Source organism: Uranotaenia lowii, chromosome 2 (genome assembly GCF_029784155.1).
Source record: "Uranotaenia lowii strain MFRU-FL chromosome 2, ASM2978415v1, whole genome shotgun sequence".
In the NCBI taxonomy this organism is placed as follows: Eukaryota; Metazoa; Arthropoda; class Insecta; order Diptera; family Culicidae; genus Uranotaenia; species Uranotaenia lowii.
This window is the reverse complement of record NC_073692.1, coordinates 100,134,140-100,154,212: the sequence shown is the minus strand read 5'-3', so window position 1 is coordinate 100,154,212 and position 20,073 is coordinate 100,134,140. Positions and strand designations below refer to the sequence as shown.

The window sequence follows — 20,073 nt, the reverse complement described above, 5'->3', positions numbered from 1 at the left end:
AACGTTATGAGTAGTTTTTACTCATTTTTGAGTGAATCGCTTTTCCAAGATTCCTCAAATATGAATTTTATTCAATCGCCGTGCAGCCAGACACGCGTGTTTTGGCAGGTAAACAAAAACAAATAGAGTTCATTCTTATCAGTGCGGGTCGCGTTTTTGTGTTGTTTTTCGTCGAAATGTTCGTAAAATCTTTAAATTCGTGGTTGTAAAGTGATGTAAAATCGTGCTTTTCCACAATGAGTCAAACCGTCGTAGAGCTGCACTGGTTCCCAAAGTACCCGGACCGGTTCCTGACCGCTGCCAGTTCCGAGATCAACCTTTATCAGGTTAAAAACCAGGACATCATCGATCATGGGGTCAACACAAGTAAGGTTTTTGTTTGTCTTTTTGATTTTGCTTGTGCTAAGTGATTAAAAATCGTTTTGCAGACATCAATCTGGAAATATCCAAAAACACGACAGCCACATTGATTGCATTTGAGACCCGGTACCAGTTCATCCGGTCGGTTGCTCCTTCGTACCATTCCAATGGAGAAATACTGTTTGCAGCTGGGCTGCCGAATGGGAAGGTTGCTCTGTGTAATTTTGCGACCGAAAATAATGTTGAGTTTAGTAAGTTGCAGATGGTTCTGGAAGATGAGGGTTTAGTTATTCTGTTGATTTTTTTTACTTCTAGCTCCAAGAGTTTCCCGGCACTGCACCTGCATCGCTTGGAGCGAGCTGGAACCAAACCTGATAGCCATGGGTCACGATAGGAACCGGTCGGATCATTGCATCACCATTTGGGACACGGAACGGGGTGTTCCGAATCAAAGTTGTAAGGAACTTTTGTCAGTCTCCTGAATACAAAGTAAATATTTTTTTCATTTGTTTCAGCGATACTTCAATTGATCGGTCTCTCTGAGACGGCTCATTCGATTTGTTGGGATAGAACTTTCCCACAGGTGATGATTGCTGGCATGAGCCACAAGTACATTAAGATGATGGATTTCAGGCGTAAGTTGTTGGACGAAACATTTATACCGTAAACGGCCCTGATTCTGCGCAGTTAAGGATTTTTGAAATGTTTTAAATTATGAAAAAAATACCTTTCAATGAATTTCCTCAAAATTTCGTGTACAGTTGGGCTAACTAACATACTTAACGGCAAAAATAATGAGAGCTCAATTTTGGAGCACAAATGAGGATTATTTACAACATTTGGAAAAAATGCAAGTGGCCCTTATTTTGCGCACTATTTTTTATTTGTTCCTAATTCTGCGCATATGTCCCATATTCTGCGCACCCAAATAAAACCAATATACCATTCCGTACTGGTAAGACAAATATTTAATTTAATTAAATTGTATCAAAAAGCATATTTTACGCTTAGTAAGGTATTGCAAATTATGAAATAGGGCCAATTCAAGCCTTGGATCTTTGATGCTTAAGTGACGCTTTCTTTCACTATTTCTTACACTACAGCTTGCTTACCAAATATTGGTTGACCGACCGATCGTATTCTTCGCCAGATCTGGTCAAATTAACTTGTTTCGTTGGTGTGCAGTGCAGACTATAATGTCATTATCATCATTGTTTTGATTTGAAAAAAACATTTTTTTTTCTCAAATTTTTAAGCAGTTATGCTTAGGATGATTTTATCTTTCACGTAAAGGTATTTGCAATGAGAAAATTATGTTTAACACTGTTTCATTTGATCTTATTGTTTTCCTAACACTTAAGCTGTACTGCTAACAGCGGCCATTTTTCAACGTTTGCTTCCTTCATTTATTTTGATTTTCTTCATTTCTCGCGAACAATTCATCAGATTTCAAAATAATGGGAAGCATTTTGAAGAGATTCAGCTTGTTTCATGGATATTTTGTTCATCACATCTTGAAATATTTCTGTTTGAATATGAAAATGCGCAGAGTTTGGGACTGCGCAGAATAAGGGCCGGTCACGGTATAAATCCTCATTTCAAACTTAATACTTATATTCCACTTTTTTTTAGAAAATCCTGCCATCGTAACAGTGGCAAACGCTCGTACAGTCAATGGTTTGTGCATCGCCCCAAACGGTCGTTATCTAGCGAGTTACGTGGACAACGTAATCAATTTGTGGGATTTACGATCCCTGGATAAGGCCATCTCGCAAATTCAGATGCAAAGTAACATCACCCACTTGTCGTGGTGTCCGACAAGAAGCTCAGTGCTGACAACGCTGCAGCGAGATTCTCCCCTGATTAACCTTATCGATTTGCACTGGCCGGGTACGGAAATGGATGGCGGTGAGCCACATTCCATAAAGCGATATGTGTCCCCATTCCAGCAGGCTCAAACCGGAGGCCGGGTGCCAACAATGAGTTACTTGTCCTGGCACCCGTACGATTTGGAACGAATGTTGGCGCTGTCAGGAACTGGTACCATATGTGACTTTCAGATCCCGCAGCGTGTGGCCATTTCCTGGGACAACAACAATAATCTGTTCGGTAACAATGGGAACGAATTGAGACAGTTTACCTCGCCTTCACCACCTTCTTCGCCGACTACAGATTCCCTTACCCAGTGGGATTGTGGAATTAATAGCTTGGAGGAAGATGTCGCCGAAATCATACAGAAGCGAGCAATGTCTAACTATGGCCTGGCTGCAGACATACATCGAAATGGTGATTTAACCGGTGTCAGTGCAAATTTGCGAGGAGTTTGGCGTTTGCTAAGTCATATGATCAAGGAGGATTGTAAGCTGGGATTGAACACTATATTGGGCGTTTGTGCTACCCCGGAAGGTCCCGCGATGTCCAGATCGAATAAGATCACGTTGAAGTGGCTAGATTTTAGCATCGACAGTGGACTAGAAGTCTATCTTAGCGAGCATCGTGACACTGCTCAGCTGCTGTGTGGATGGACTTTTGACAGAAACAAAGAATTATCTTTCCATGCCTTCATTGACGAGCTGTGTGCGAATAAGGAATTCACCAGAGCAGCTCTCATTGCTTGCTTCCATTTTCGCATTAAGCAGGTAAGACTCCATTTTTTTTTATTATAAACTCTAAATTAATTGTAAAAAAATGTTTCCCCGAACAGGCAATCGAAATACTGGGTCGAGGTGCGGAACAAACGTCCGACCCAAGATCACTGTTGCGTGTGGCAGCCATCGCTCTGTCCGGGTTCAGCGCCGAGAAAACTGGGCTCTGGCGCAAACAATGTGGAGCTGCCCGCACCCAGATCGATGACCCGTACCTAAGGTGCATGTTCTCGTTCCTAGCGCACGAAAAGGATGGGTTCGAAACCGTTACCAATGAAACGCAAATATCCCTTTGCGATCGGATGGCCTTTGCTTGCAACTTCCTCTCCGACTTGAAGCTCGCCGAATACATTAAGGGGATGGTGGCCAACTGCATCGAAATGGGCGACCTCAACGGTCTACTCCTAACCGGAGCCACTAACGACGGTATCAAGCTGCTCCAAAGTCACCTGGACAGAACCGAAGACGTCCAAACCGTAGCATTAATTGCAGCCAGATTCCTCACCTCAGATTTGCTCACTGATTATCGTGTTCAATATTGGATATCGACATACCGAGACCTCCTCGACATTTGGGGTTTGTGGGAGCAGCGGGCCCAGTTAGATATTAACCTGGGTCGCATCCGTTCGCCACCACAAAACTCACGTTCGGTGTTCCTGTTGTGCAATTTTTGCGGAAAGAACGTTTCGATGGCGCTGCAGGAAGATGCGCGGCACCGAAACAGTCAAACGGTTATGCACAAGCTATCGTCGTGTCCCAACTGTCGAAAGCCGTTGCCCCGGTGTGCACTTTGTCTGCTGCATATGGGTACCACCATGGGTGCCATTTCGCCGGCTCACGCAGCTCAAGGGCAGGTCGGTTGGCAGACGAAACCATTCTCCAAGTGGTTTTCCTGGTGCCAGACCTGCAGGCATGGAGGTCACACAGAGCATCTGGCCGAGTGGTTCAGGTAGGTTTAAAAAAGTTGATCGTTTTTTTTACATGGAAAGATTTTTTATATAATAATGATATGATGTGAACACAGTGATGTCACACACAAATAAAATACATTTTCTATACGATTTCCGCAATATTTTTAGGAGTTTTTGCACGTTTAGTTTTTTGTTCTGAAGGAAAGGATTTTCAGAATCAAAAAGGGAAAATGGCTAAGTTGATTTAGACTTTGTCAACAAACGTGAAGTTGGTACTCAAAAATTGACATTTAACACCCAAAGGTTATCGTCTCACTTTGTTAATGCTAGACATCCGAAGCAAAGCGTAAAAAACATTAACTTCATGGTCAGAAGTAATGAACGCATAGTATTTTATTGATTATTTAGTAACATAAGAGACTGAATACAGTCCCCCCACAATCATTAGTCGACTAACGTATCCTTTAACCACAAAATGTTCGTTTATTAAGGTGTTAGTTTACCAAATATCAAACTTTGCATGAATTCAGTCATTAAATACATTCTCTTTGATTTCAAATATGTTTTTATTTTCAATTTTGTTAAAAAATAACATAATTACCCGCAACAATCAACGTTTTTCAAAACCACAATTATGGGTCAACATTGTAGATTGAAACAATTATTAGTCAAATTGGAAGTACAGTTGCGTTCAAAAAAGAATGAAATCGCTTGAAGCTGCGCACCCACTTCCAACTTTGACAAGCTGCCATTTCTCTCTCGGTTGATATTTTTTTATGAAAATTTCACACAATCTAGTTCAACTATCCAACTAACGCTCTACAAAATTTGAAGTCTTAACAATGACGGGAAACAAAGATACAGCTGTTCCCGTAAAAAAGGGAAGTCTGGAATTCCTTCACTAAATTTGCTGTATCTTTGACAATTTTTATTGAGAAATCTTGAAATTTGGTACAAAGATGTGAAAATGTTTGATCTAATACCAGGCTAAGTTTCGTCAAAATCGATGAACGTAATCAAAAATGGTGCGGGTAGAAAATGAGGTTCATAATCGCCCAGCAGGCGATTTCATTCTTTTCTGGACGGATGTTTGTATGGGTAACATCTTAATCCCTGTGTTCTTGGTTTTTTCTTTCTCAAAATCAAAAATTATCTCAAAGAACGTTATGAATTGATTAAAACTTCATTTGTGCTGTGTTTCGGAAGAAAATTTTTCCAACAGAGTTCAAAATAAGAAGAACAGAGTTTAAGAAATGACCTGCTAATTATACCGATAAACAAATTTAACAAACAATTGAAGCGAATATTCTATTCGCTCTTGTGTTTAAGTACCAGCTCTACAGGAACAATTTCTATTTCTAAACAAAGCACGAATGAAGTTCCTATCAATTTACAACATTCTTTTTGATGAATTTTGATTTTGTGGAAGAAAAAAACAGAAACACAGGGATTAAGATGTTATCCATACAAACATCCGTCCAAAAAAGAATGAAATCGTCTGCTGGGCGATTATGAACTTCATTTTCTACCCGGCACCATTTTTGATTACGTTCATCGATTTTGACGAAACTTGGCCTGGTATTAGATCAAACATTTTCACATCTTTGTACCAAATTTCAAGATTTCTCAATAAAAATTGTCAAAGATACAGCAAATTTAGTGAAGGAATTCCAGATTTCCCTTTTTTACGAGAACAGCTGTATCTTTGTTTCCCGTCATTGTTAAGACTTCAAATTTTGTAGAGCGTTAGTTGGATAGTTGAACTAGATTGTGTGAAATTTTCCTAAAAAAATATCAACCGAGAGAGAAATGGCAGCTTGTCAAAGTTGGAAGTGGGTGCGCAGCTTCAAGCGATTTCATTCTTTTTTGAACGCAACTGTATCTTCGCTTGATGCTCTCCATCAAAGTCTTAACAGTGTCCAGTGATACCAGTTTCTCAGTTTTTTTTTCCATTTTCTTAACATGTCCTTCTCGTCTTTGACTGTCTTCTTGCTCTTCCGCAGTTCCCGCTTCATTATTGCCCAGTACTGCTACACCGGGCGCAGCTCCGGACAGTTTGGCGGGTTCATGTCCTTTGGAACAAAATGGACAGAATTGGCCTCATACCGCTCCAGGACACTTTTAGAATAGTGGCATGACGCCAAATCTGGCCAAAATAGCGGAGCTTCATCGTGCTGCTGCAAGAACGGCAAAAGGAGCTTCTCGAGGCACTCAGATTTTTAGATCTCGCCATTTACTGTGCCCTTTGTCACGAAAGGCTCAGTCCTCAGTTCGAAGAGCAGATTGCCTGCCAAAAAAGATATTTGTAGGCGAACTTCGACGTCCACATCGAGCTCTGGCCGTTAAAACTCCAATCCAGGAATTTGCTTAAAATCGGCTTTTATATAAGTTTCGTCGTCCATCACACAGCAGCCACATTTTGTCAGCATTTTCTCATATGGCTTCCGTGTCCGAGTTTTAGCCGTCGATTGTTGCCGCTCTTCGCGATTTGAGATGTTCTGTAGCTTGTATGTATGTAGTCCAGCTCTCTTCTTAGCATTCTGGACGTGTCTTTGTGACATGCCGATCTTTGTAGCCAAATCAAGGGCTTGAGATTTGCTTTAATCATCCGCTTCACCTTTCACTCCGTCTTTTTGTTCTTTGGTCCTGGTTTTCTTCCAGCTCCTTTGCCGTGGTCTAACGTCAACCGCTCCTGGAACCGCTTCAACACACTGGAGATGGTTGAATGGTGAATGTTCAACATTTTTCCCAACTTCCGATGCGACAGGTCAGGAAACTCCAGGTGTTTGGAAAGAATTTATTCTCTTGACTCGCGTTGGTTCACCTCCATTTTTTTGTTGTTGTTTCTGTCACCCTGGTGGTGACGGCTAAAGCCAATGACAGCCCATCTTGCCGTATATCTTGTTTTATTTCAATGTTGTTGATCAATGTTGTTTGGAACCGTTTGTCTTTGTCTATCTCGACGACATAGTTGTAGTTAGTGAGACATTGGAACACCATCTGCAATTATTAGCCGAGATAGCCAAAAGACTTAGAAGGGCCAATCTCTCCATTAACCTGGACAAATCTCACTTCGGTGTAAACGAGTTACCATTCCAGGATACCTACTATCGATTGATGGTTTGCGCGCAAACCCAGAAAAAATCCGACCCATCGTTGAGTACGAACGTCCAATAACCGTCACCAAATTGCGCAGGTTCCTAGGAATGGCTAACTATTATCGCCGTTTCATCGAAGATTTCAGCGGGACTACAGCCCCGTTGACGGACTTATTGAAAACAAAAGGGAAAACCATAACCTGGTCTGACCAGGCGGAAGAGGCCTTCTGTTCAATAAAAGAAAAGCTTATTACATCACCCATACTCGTTAGCCCTGACTTTGATAAGGAATTTACCATTCAAACCGATGCCAGTGACGTAGCCGTCGCTGGCGTACTGACGCAAAGCCTAAATGGCCAGGAGAGGGTCATAGCTTATTTTTCGCACAAGCTAAGTACTCCTCAAAGGAATTACCATGCTTGTGAAAAAGAAACTCTGGCTGCTCTCTTGTCCATCGAAGCTTTTCGTGGGTACATAGAAGGATCACACTTCACCTTGGTCACGGATTCGTCTGCTCTGACCCATATCCTTCGAACCAAATGGAAGACCTCATCACGTTGCAGTTGTTGGAGCTTGGCTCTGCAGCAATACGACATAACCATCAAGCACCGGAAAGGCAAAGACAACGTGGTTGCCGATGCGTTATCAAGGTGTGTTGCTGCAGTGTCAGCCGAAACGGTCTCAACGTGGTATGACGACCTGAGGAAGAAGGTTAAGAGAATCAGCCGGACGAATACGTAGATTTCCAGGTGAAGGATGGACTTCTATACAAATTTGTGTCCACCCCAAACCTCCCCTACGATCATCGGTTTGAATGGAAATTAGTCATCTCTCCGGAAAAACGCGCTTCGATTCGTAAAGAATGTCACGATGAATCAATGCATCTAGGAACCGACAAAACTATGGCAAAGGTAAAGTTGAAATATTATTGGCCAAAGATGTCTAAAGAAATTAGAGAATATATCAAAGCTTGTACCATCTGCAAGGAACCAAACCTGCCCCGGTTCCTGTCGTGCCCACCATGGGGGACCAGAAACTTACACTCACCCTTGGCAAATCATCGCGGTCGATTATATCGGGCCACTTCCTCGAAGCAAGAAGAGGAACCGGCACATACTGGTGGCCACTGACCTATTCAGTAAGTGGTGTATGCTAATCCCGGTGCGAAAAATGGATATTACTTCACTTAGTACTTACCTCAGAGACCAATGGTTCTTCCGCTATCCCACGCCGGAGACACTTATTTCAGACAACGCGTCCGTTTTTCTATCCAAACAGTTCAAGGATTTTCTTGGAAAGTTCGGAGTGAGGCATTGGTTGAACTCTAGATACCACTCTCAGGCGAATCCGGTTGAGAGGGTGAATAGGACAATCAATGCCGCAATCCGAACTTATGTCCGAGAAGATTAGAGACTCTGGGACAGTAAACTTTCCGAAATTGAAACCGTGCTGAATACGACCCGACATTCATCGACCGAACTGACTCCGTTCTTTATAGTTTATGGCCACGAGGCCTTTACAAAAGGGTCTGACCATCGCTGGGTCAATATTGCTGACCAAACCAATTTCGAGCAAAGAATCAATCATCAAAAAGAATTATTCTCTAAAATATACGAGCTTGTTCAGACTAATCTGAAGAAAGCCCATGAATCGGGAAAACAGAGATATAATCTCCGTCATCGTCTGAATGCCAAGCCATTCGAAGTTGGCCAATTGGTGTATAAGCGAAACACCAAACTATCAAACGCCGCAGAGAAATATAATGCCAAATACGGCCCTTTGTTTCTACCCGCCAAGTAGTACGACGCATTGGTAGCTCGTCCTACGAGCTTGAGGATACCAATGGTCTGGGAGTGCGGCCGGCGGCCCACCTCAAACCAGGGTAGTTTATTCCCTTTTTTTACGGTTTTACCATTTTATTCAACTTGCCATTTCTGCCATCACCGGGGTTTTCCGTCCGAAGTTTTCGATGGCCATCGCTTCGTTTTTTCTGGAGAAGCCTTCCACTTTGGTTCCAATTCCAACCGGTAGGAAACCGGGCTGCGTTGACTTTATTCAGCTGCTACGGGCCAACCACGCTGCGGTGAATGTTGACCGGGAGCTTGTAGACGAACCACAACAATGGAGATGTGGGCCGTGGGTTGCCTGGTGTATTCCGGCCTAACCGGGTGTTTTAGCAACTCAGGGGCGTCGTTCGGAGCTGCTTAAGTTGGGGGTCAAGCAGTGCGGTCGGCATATATTAAAAAACCGAGCGGATTCTGTTAAGTAGTCTTATTTCTTCGGAGTTGAGGAACAGTCCTTTGAACCAAATATTAGTAGAAACGTTTTGGCAGAATTTATAATGGAATCTTCCTTTAACTACTGATTCTTCTTTGTAGGCTTGGTCCCAGTCCTGGATGATTTTCGATTTCGCTTTTATAAGGACGTCCCCTAGTACCAATGCGGAAAAGTCAGATTGAGTCTCGGATGTGGCTTGAACTGCTGCTTCATCGGCTCCTGATAATCGCGTTACCGACCTTGATCAAGGTTTCTCTGTTTGCTCCGCTGTTTTTCCTGCTCAACATCTTTATCAAGTTAATCTTTTTTGCTGCCTGAATTGTTACGTGTTCAATGTGCTTTCGGTGGGTTATGCTCTTATCGATAACGTATCCCAGGTATCGGTGTGTATTATTTTTCTCGATTCTAACTCGATTAATATGGATGTTGACATGGTTCGTGCGTCTTGGGCCAAAAATGAGGGCTGCACTTTTTCTGGCACTTAGATGCAGGGTTAGGTTTTTTAAGGCTGTGTTCAGTTCATCTAGCGTCTTGTTCAATTTTCTAGTCATGTCCGCTAGGTCTTTGCCTTTCACGAGCACCGTAAAGTCATCGGCGAATTGGGTGATTTCTGCTCCTCTGATCTTATCGTGAAGTTCGGAGGTGTACACATTAAATAGTGTGGGGGAAAGAGGGCATCCTTGGGGTAAACCATTACTAACATTCATTTGTATTTTTTCCTCATTCCATTCTAGTGACATAGTTCGGTGGTGTAAATAATGGAAAATCCAAGATATTAATTTGTTTGGGATATTGTACCTAACCAGGGAGTTCATCAGTGTGTGGAGATGAACCGAATCGAATGCTTTAGATATGTCTATGAAGACCGCTATGGAATGAAGACCCAAAGTTTGGGCTTCCTTTATCGAATTTATCAGATAATTGACGCACGTAACGGCTGAACAATTGCTTCGGAATCCAAACGAAAGATTTGGTAGGACTTTCTCGATTTCGAGGACTTCATCTAATCTATTCTTGATGGCGCCATTAATCAATTAGAGCAAGGTATCCATCAGGGCTATCGGACGATGATTCAAGAAGCGGGTTCGTGTTCGTTCTGAGAATTGGTTTGACAATTACCGTTCTCCAGTTTTCTGGAATTTCTTCGTTTACAAAGATGGTATTCAACATTTCAAATATTTTGTTTTGTATATCTAGGCATCGAGCCTTTTAGTAGGCTGTATGTTACCTTATCTTCTCCCGGGCTAGAATGGTTTCTTTTCTTTCTTAGTACTTGATAGAGTTTGCTTTCAGAGATAGCCATCTCATATCCTTCGAGGTGTGTAAGAGTACGTGTGACTTCTGGAGATTGCTCTCTTCTTTATCTCCGAACAGCAGGTTCATAAACTTGTTGGATAGTTCTTTGGACATTCTTGTTTTCTGCGTATCCGAGCTTGTTAGTGCTGTGTCTACCCCACGAACAATATTCCACAATTGCCTCGCTGGGGTAGACTCATCGATGGTTTCGGTGACTTCTCTGTTGTACTGCCTTTTCGCTTTTCTGTAAATTCTTTTGAATATTGCTCGAGATCTCTGAAGTTCCAGGTAATTTTCCTGGTTCCGGCTTCGGTTGAAGGTCCTCAAGTCTGTTCGTTTTTGGTCGTATGCCTTCTGGATGTCTTCATTCCACCCCCTTTTTAACCAGTTTTTTTTGTTTTTAACGATGAAAGTTGCTTGTTGGATGCTTTCGTGAAGAATTGAGATCATTTCAGTTGGATCGTAGATGTATTGGGGTCTGATTTGATAAACAATGCTGATGGCTTTTTCTACGTTGATTTTTGCTGCCGTTTGCAAAACTCTCGTGTTCTGGGTGTTAACTTTGATCAGGATCGTTAGATGGTCGTTCGTTACCGCTTGGCCCTCTACTTCCCATCCTATTCTCCTGTCGGTGATGCTAACGTTAAGTCTAGCACCGCACTTCGTTTTAGTGGTGATGGTGCAGTGGCTACCCTCATTTAGCAGTACCAAGGATAATTTTGAAATTTCAGTAAAGAGTGCCTACTCTCTCGCGCATTGGGTAGCGGCCGTATCCCAGAACTGGTGGTGCGCGTTGAAGTCCCCTCCTACTATTTTTTCGCCTGAAATTCTTTCGATAGAAGCTATTAATTTAGGAATGTTTTGGCAGCAAGTGAGTTCGGAGTTTGGAGGGATGTAGACTGAGACTAAAGTAATCGGATCTGTGCCGTGACTTATTTTAACCGCGATAACTTCTATTGGCCCTACGTCGTCTAATGTAACTTCATCTCCTATAAAGTCGTCTGCTAGTATAATGGTTACTCCTCCATATCCTGTCGATCTACATTTGGTAAAGACGTTGAATCCTTTAATTTGGAATAGTTCTTCTGGTTTAAGCCACGTTTCATGCAACAGAGCTTCATCAATGTTTTTCTCATACAGAAACTTGTAAAGTTCTGCCTTCGATTCCATTGGACGTATACTGCGAGTGTTCTGCAGCAAGATCGTAAATGCCTTACACTCCACTGCTGTAGCTGTCGATTCTGATGTTTTCTTGGGATTTTTGTAAGTAGTTCATGACCTTGTTTATTTCGTCAGCGACTTCGATTAGGAGAATGTCTGTCTGAACTGGGTTGCTGGTTCCTTTGATCCCATGCAGAATCTTGCTGTGGATGGATTGTAGCGGAGAGATCCAGTTGTAGCATCTCAATTCCTTCATTAGGAATCTTCTCAGTTTTTCCATAAACCTTTCGAACTCTGTCGGACTGTACGGATTTGCCTGGAACGAGTGTTCAAAATATCTGATTCTGATCGAGTTCTCCGATTGAGTGAAGAGCACTGGAGTTTCTTGGTTCATACGGATGCTTTCCCTGGCCGATATTCTGCGGAGGTTTCGATTTGTTCGGAGAGAAGTGTGATTGGAGATCACAATTTGATCATCCTCTTCCTCGCCAAGGTCACCTAGAATAGCAAAACGGTTAGTAGTGGTGAGAATTTCTTGTCTTGCGTCTTGGTAGGGGATCTGTTTGTTCTTCATGAGTCTTAAAATTTCCATCCTTTTTGTCATTTCCGGGCAATTTTTATGATTAGCTGGATGATTGCGGGAGCAATTTGCACAATTGGTCGGTTTTGTACAGGAATCGGATTCGTGGCCTCTTTCCGCGCAATTCAGACATCTGGCAGTCGATGTACATTTTTCTTTTTCGTGTCCGAAACGCCAGCATTGTTTGCACTGGCGTACCGGGAATATATATAGTTCGCTCCGGAAGTTACATCCATATATTTGGATGCATCTAGGAACCACCGAACCTTCAACGGTGATTTTAAGATTTGTGGTATCAACTAAATCTTCTCCTGCTTTACGTTTGATCCTCTCTATTTTAATGATCTTTGACTCCGCTTCTGTGTACTTCAGCAGCTCATCAATTCCGAAGCTAATGGGGACACCTTTCACGAAACAGATTCTGTTCTGTGCGGTAGGGGAAGCGCAGATACGGAGATTATGTTCAGAGAGGTAATTTTTTTTTGATTTTCGGGAGATGTTGTTGGGTTTGTTTCAATTTTAAATCGAAATTTGCCCAGTTTGTTGAAGCTGCTGTAGTTCTTTATGCCGAACAAAAACAGAATTTTTCTCACCTCAACTTTATGAGACGGAAAAGGTTTGTCTGCGTCGCCAGCTTCCAGGTAAATAGACTTGGTTGTTAATCCTATGCCTGGTGTGGTGGTTTTCTTTGCCCTGGCTCCCGTAGATCTATTCTCCAATCCTTGGGATCTAGTCGCCGGACCATTCGGTACCCTAGTGACAGTTTTTGGTGGCAATTTGGTCGCCATCTTGCCGAACCACCAGTACTGTCACTCCTCGTGATAGCCCAAAAACTTTCGGATTAAGTTTTCGATCTGTGGAGCACTTTTAACTTTGAATTTTTGTTTCAACGGGCACTTAGTAATATTATCTCTACAATATTGTGTCGCGATTGATTTAAAGAATCACTTTAACTTTGGAAATCAATTTTTTCGCCGTTTGTAGAAAATCGGAGTTATACTTGTGGTACACTCTCAAAAAATTTTTTTGTGGTTCACGTCCATTTTCGTTGAATCGAAAAACACGACTTCGAGTTTGACAGCATGTAAACAATTCACATCAATGAGAAAGTGTGCAAAATTTGGTTGATTTTTACCCAATGGTAAAAAAGTTATGCCTTGTTGAATGTGTCGTAATAATTTCGTGTCAATCGCCTGTCAAAGAGCGAAAATCGAACCTCAAGTACAGCCAAGATAGGTAGATCAAAAGGTATGACATTGCGCTTAACCTCAATCGGCAGAGCCGTGTAAGCACAGGGTCAAAAATAGTTATGAAATTTTGACCAATATATATGTATGGTATTTGAAACATAATATCAACTTATGGAAGATTGATGCGTGTCGTACGTTTCTTGGTTGGAAATTTTCTATTGATAGTAGTTCACGTTTGCTTGTCACGACACGCATCATTATTTCGTCTGTCGGCTTTGCTCTCTGCCCGAATCACCACCCACCGACCACCGTACCTACTCGGAGAGCAAACAAACACGTTTTGCTGGACGTGCTGCTTGTGGTTCTAGAAATTCAGGAATGATTTTACGTTTATAATTTTCATATTTTTGTGAAATCTCACAGCGTGAATTGTTGCACCTCACTAGAATGTAGATTAAATGTGCTTTCCAATGAATATACTTTTTATTGGTCCAAACAAACTGGACCACAAAAACAAATGAAATTTCAATTTGTAAAAAAATCGCGCAAAGTAGTCAACTTTGAAAAATTCCAGTAAATTCAATTTTTGTTGCATCAAAAATCTAAAGACAACAAAATGTCAGAATTAGAATAAAATTTGTAATGATATTTTTACGAAAGCTCTACCACCGCTCAAACAGTTTTTACTAGCAATCGAATAAAAAGTAGGTTTTTCAGGCCACTTTTTTAACTTTTTGTAAAAATTTCATTAAAAAAAATTAAAAAAATATTTCTTGGCTTCATGATGTAGACATTAACTTCAGCTTTCATATGCATAAAGCAAATATTTTTTGGACGTGTAATATATGAACTACAGCACTTTTCCTGAGGCATGTTTTTTAGGATTTTTTTTCTATCATGCTGAATAACGAGAAAACTATAAGCTTTAGCTATATATAATGTTCTAAACATATTTTTCTGACATTACAAGGTTTCTATTGATATAAGTTTTGTAAGAAGTTCAAAATAATTCAAACGAATTAAATAGATTTTACTTTTGGAGTGTCAAAATGACACTCAAAGTCGGAAAAGGGAGTTTTTTGTCCAGGCTTCCAGGGTTCGTCCATAAAAAAAGTAAAGATGCAATATTAAAGAACTTTTGAATTCATCCCCGAAGAAATTTTTGTATTTTGAAGCTTCTGAAAAAAGTTACAAGCCTTCAAACTTGCAATAGTGTCAAAATGAAACTCTAATGCGGATGAGGGATAATAAATAACTGAAAAACAGGCAATTGCTTTTGTTCCAATTCTATCTGAAGCCAGCTTTATTATCTTCTTCAGTGAGCGTTTTCGATTGATGAATGTGTATCGTTTCCATCGTTTCCCTCCCTTAAGCGGTCGGGATCGAAATGTTTTGTACAAACAACTCTCTCTCTGGCATGATGTATGATGCTGTTTGTACAAAATCCAGGTAATTTACTCAGCCCCAGCCGCGGTGGAGGGGTTCTTTAATGTTGTTGTTCGCCAGCAATCGTTTGTGTTCGCGTGAAATATGTTTGTATCATGTGTGGGTTAGCATAGAATCAAACAATCACCGTGGAATCATCGAATTTGCACAAGCCATTTGTGTAGTCTATGGTTAGCTTTAAATTATCGAAGTTAGGTAAGCAACTTATAGGTAGGAAAAACCTCCGAATGCTCGGAAGTTGCGGCGATTTTTTAGTGTCTTTAGCTTACTCCTCCTTTTGAATTTTTGTTGTCTAGACTTTTTAATTCCAACACTTTATGTCGCTTCGATTTGAATAATTTGAACTGACTACTATGGCATTCAAGACTTTAAATTTTTTTTAATTCTCGAATTCTTGTTATGTTGAATTGTTATCATGAATCCTTGATGTTTCTTCCTCTTCTTGAATTCTCGACTCATCAAAATTTTGAATTCTCGATGTCTTGTCTAGTCGAATTATTACCGATACTAGATTTTGGACTTTTTCACTCGAATCCTAGATTTTTTTATTTCTCGATTAACATTTTCCTTATGAAGTTTCATTTTTTTTCAATATCTCGATGTTTTTCTTGAAAATTTATTAACATAATTCCTAGTATCATAAAAATGAATGGAAATTGTCTTTTCTACTTTTTCGGGAAAGGAAAGGAATATACATTTTTCGGTCTTGGCACAATTTTCCCGTATGTTTGGATAACGTGCCGCTATTGAGCCCCCCCCCATTCTGATATGCTCCAAATTTGATTACCAGAATAGAATTCTAAAAATTAATCTAAATGAAATCTTAATCATAAATCTAAATCTGAAATCAGAATTTGAAATCTGAATTATAATCTGAGATTTGAAATCTAAATATTAAAATCTGAATCTGAAATCGGAATATGTATGAATACATTTGCGTTAATATATAATATCTAACTTTATTTTTCAAAAACATATCACGAAAGCCAAAGTAGATTATCTTCATTTAAAATTTAACATAATTTGGAAAAAAAAATTAACCATTTTATAGCGTCAGTAGTATTTTTTGGACGTGTAATATATGAACTACAGCACTTTTCCTGAGGCATGTTTTTTAGGATTTTTTTTCTATCATGCTGAATAACGAGAAAACTATAAGCTTTAGCTATATATAATGTTCTAAACATATTTTTCTGACATTACAAGGTTTCTATTGATATAAGTTTTGTAAGAAGTTCAAAATAATTCAAACGAATTAAATAGATTTTACTTTTGGAGTGTCAAAATGACACTCAAAGTCGGAAAAGGGAGTTTTTTGTCCAGGCTTCCAGGGTTCGTCCATAAAAAAAGTAAAGATGCAATATTAAAGAACTTTTGAATTCATCCCCGAAGAAATTTTTGTATTTTGAAGCTTCTGAAAAAAGTTACAAGCCTTCAAACTTGCAATAGTGTCAAAATGAAACTCTAATGCGGATGAGGGATAATAAATAACTGAAAAACAGGCAATTGCTTTTGTTCCAATTCTATCTGAAGCCAGCTTTATTATCTTCTTCAGTGAGCGTTTTCGATTGATGAATGTGTATCGTTTCCATCGTTTCCCTCCCTTAAGCGGTCGGGATCGAAATGTTTTGTACAAACAACTCTCTCTCTGGCATGATGTATGATGCTGTTTGTACAAAATCCAGGTAATTTACTCAGCCCCAGCCGCGGTGGAGGGGTTCTTTAATGTTGTTGTTCGCCAGCAATCGTTTGTGTTCGCGTGAAATATGTTTGTATCATGTGTGGGTTAGCATAGAATCAAACAATCACCGTGGAATCATCGAATTTGCACAAGCCATTTGTGTAGTCTATGGTTAGCTTTAAATTATCGAAGTTAGGTAAGCAACTTATAGGTAGGAAAAACCTCCGAATGCTCGGAAGTTGCGGCGATTTTTTAGTGTCTTTAGCTTACTCCTCCTTTTGAATTTTTGTTGTCTAGACTTTTTAATTCCAACACTTTATGTCGCTTCGATTTGAATAATTTGAACTGACTACTATGGCATTCAAGACTTTAAATTTTTTTTAATTCTCGAATTCTTGTTATGTTGAATTGTTATCATGAATCCTTGATGTTTCTTCCTCTTCTTGAATTCTCGACTCATCAAAATTTTGAATTCTCGATGTCTTGTCTAGTCGAATTATTACCGATACTAGATTTTGGACTTTTTCACTCGAATCCTAGATTTTTTTATTTCTCGATTAACATTTTCCTTATGAAGTTTCATTTTTTTTCAATATCTCGATGTTTTTCTTGAAAATTTATTAACATAATTCCTAGTATCATAAAAATGAATGGAAATTGTCTTTTCTACTTTTTCGGGAAAGGAAAGGAATATACATTTTTCGGTCTTGGCACAATTTTCCCGTATGTTTGGATAACGTGCCGCTATTGAGCCCCCCCCCATTCTGATATGCTCCAAATTTGATTACCAGAATAGAATTCTAAAAATTAATCTAAATGAAATCTTAATCATAAATCTAAATCTGAAATCAGAATTTGAAATCTGAATTATAATCTGAGATTTGAAATCTAAATATTAAAATCTGAATCTGAAATCGGAATATGTATGAATACATTTGCGTTAATATATAATATCTAACTTTATTTTTCAAAAACATATCACGAAAGCCAAAGTAGATTATCTTCATTTAAAATTTAACATAATTTGGAAAAAAAAATTAACCATTTTATAGCGTCAGTAGACAGTACACGATTGTTTTATTTATGTAACTCTGTAATTTTAATAATTAAGAAAAATTAAAGGCTTATAATATAGGAAGATTAAAAGACTGTATTTGGGGAATGTGTAAAAAAAATGATAATATCAACATCGATTGTCAAAGTGTACTGCAGATAAAATTGTTTCAGTTTGGGCGAAAATTTTTACAAAAGACAACACTTCAAAATAAATCTGTTTAGTCGGAAGATTTTTTACCAGTAGAAATAGATTGAAATAATAAAAACGAAAAAGATTAAACGTGGTTAATAATTCGGTGTCCCACCCATAACACAGAAAACAGACGTACAAGCTCGAACAAAAAACCGCTAAAAAAGTGTGTAAAATTTCAAATGCTGTCACCGAAAAAAAATACGTTAGAAACTGGCTGCAAACAGTGCCATCTATTGCGCCGTTCAAGAGTTACAAACCAACTTTAAAGTGCCCAGTTTTCGAAAAGGCGTAATTGTAGCCAAAAAACAAAAATTATTTCAAAAAGGGTGTTGGGATTTTTACACAAGTTTCGTGGGCTAGCTTGTACGTCTGTTCTCTGTGCCCATAATTTGAAGCTTTTTGCAAATCCAGAGTTATATGTTTTGAATAGAGTATTTCCTAAGACAGATTGTGGTAGGGTAACGTTTTGTTTTTGTTTTGAAAAATGTAAACACCAACTGGTCGCCATTTTGAACTTTGATGATAAGCACTGTTCAATGCTTTCTTTAAAAAACTTCTTTAATTAAAATCATAAACATATCTACATGTTTCAACTTCTTATGAATTTACAGTTAATTAAATAAAGAATTTATGTTTTCCTCACCAAGGTGCGCTTTCAAAATCACTACAATTGCATTGCCAATTTTATTTCGTTACTATCTGGTCATTGAGAAAAATGAGATGGAAAAACAGAATTATATTTAAAAGATATTTTGGCCATGAACTAAACTTTTGTAAGCAGACAGAATTAAGAAACTGTACTCAATAAAAAATCTGTATATGAATTTGTTATCTGAATCTGAAGTCTGATTGGTTTTCGAAGCTGAAACAAAATTATCAATCAAATTCAGAACTCTGAATTTGATTCCTCAGTATGGTTTTTACATTTTCATAAAGAGACATTTTTTTCAATTTTAAACTGTGCATATACCTATATATGACAGTATGAACCTACTTCATATTTCTTAAAATATGGAACCAACATTTTCCCTGTCTATTTTCCATTCCAGCGAAAACACCGAATGTCCGGTCACGTCCTGCAGCTGCAAGTGCTACGCCAAGGACCTCCCGATGCCGCAGTTCCCACGCGAAAAGGAACCCAGCTCCTCATGATACCAGCAGCACCACCACGAGATGGCTACCTTATTCTAATTGAACGTCTGTTTTTTTTACCAACCATTGACAAACAACGAACGATGATTATGTTCAACAAGCCCCCGCTTGAACGCTTGAAAGATTATGTTCCAACAGTCAACTCAGATAATTTGTTTCATTCGTTAATATTGTGTTCTAACTGTTGTTTTTGCTCTTTATTAAGTGCTCGACGGTTTATTATTTTTTTCCTATCTTCCATTGTAATTGTGTCAGAACTCAGAAAATTTTTCAAATGTTTTTATAAGAATAAACTTTCCAAGATTTGTACAGCTTAAGCTAGTTCTAGTTTTAATTTTAAATCACATGTTAAGATGAAAGTTACGATAAAGCTCTCAGAAAGCTTCGAAGTTCCCTTTTCATTCTCTTTTCCCCAAAATAAAAAAATCAATGCGGGAGAGTAGCTCCGCCCCGTTTTGCTTCTCACATCGAAGAGTGGATGAGATCGTTGGAGAGAAAGAGACAAGTTCTGTTTTGAGGATGTTTCGATTGGCTGTCTTTCACAGGGGGTTTTCAGAGCGAGACCAATTAGGTTTTATAGCAGCATGAAACATGTCTCTTAACCAGTAAATCAGCAATAATTCAACCGATATGGTCGCAACCGGGAGAGTTGGCATTCAGAATGTCGAACGGAGAAAAAAAAAATGTCCACAAATTGGCAGGGTTCACGAACACAAAGGTAGCTTTTAATTGTTGTGTTATTAGCTTTAGGCCATCGATATGAATGGGGCCCGTATTTGTGGCCATTCATCCATCCGGTAATCGAACAACCGAGCACGGTGTGTTGGAGAAACCTGCACAATTATTGATTTAAATTTATCATTTATTACCGCTAGGTGTTTTCATCTCTCCCGCCTTATGTTGGTATGTTGTTGGAAAGATAGGTTGGGCAAGTGTTGAGATGTCCAATAAAAAAGGGTCGCTCCTCTCGTGAAAAACGAGTCGGTTTCACGTGACCATCTCGCGTGATCTCGGCGTCGTTTGGCGT

At 39.4% G+C, this 20,073-nt stretch overlaps 1 protein-coding gene across 1 annotated transcript; it reads left to right on the top strand.

The window, feature by feature from the left end:
• Positions 1-119: 119 nt before the first annotated feature.
• LOC129745591 (GATOR complex protein MIOS) lies at positions 120-19,363 on the top strand. The gene is made up of 7 exons (XM_055738747.1): positions 120-366; positions 429-611; positions 676-816; positions 876-995; positions 1,993-2,999; positions 3,065-3,954; positions 18,944-19,363. Exons 1-7 carry the CDS (start codon positions 237-239, stop codon positions 19,044-19,046), a joined length of 2,574 nt encoding a protein of 857 aa, XP_055594722.1. The 5' UTR covers positions 120-236; the 3' UTR covers positions 19,047-19,363.
• Positions 19,364-20,073: the final 710 nt, after the last annotated feature.

Coding starts and splice junctions, on each gene's coding strand:
- LOC129745591 (XM_055738747.1), top strand. CDS start 237: ATGAGTCAAACCGTCGTAGAGCTGCACTGGTTCCCAAAGTACCCGGAC. Junction 817..875: donor GGGTGTTCCGAATCAAAGTT/GTAAGGAACTTT, acceptor CATTTGTTTCAG/CGATACTTCAATTGATCGGT. Junction 3,955..18,943: donor CATCTGGCCGAGTGGTTCAG/GTAGGTTTAAAA, acceptor TTTCCATTCCAG/CGAAAACACCGAATGTCCGG.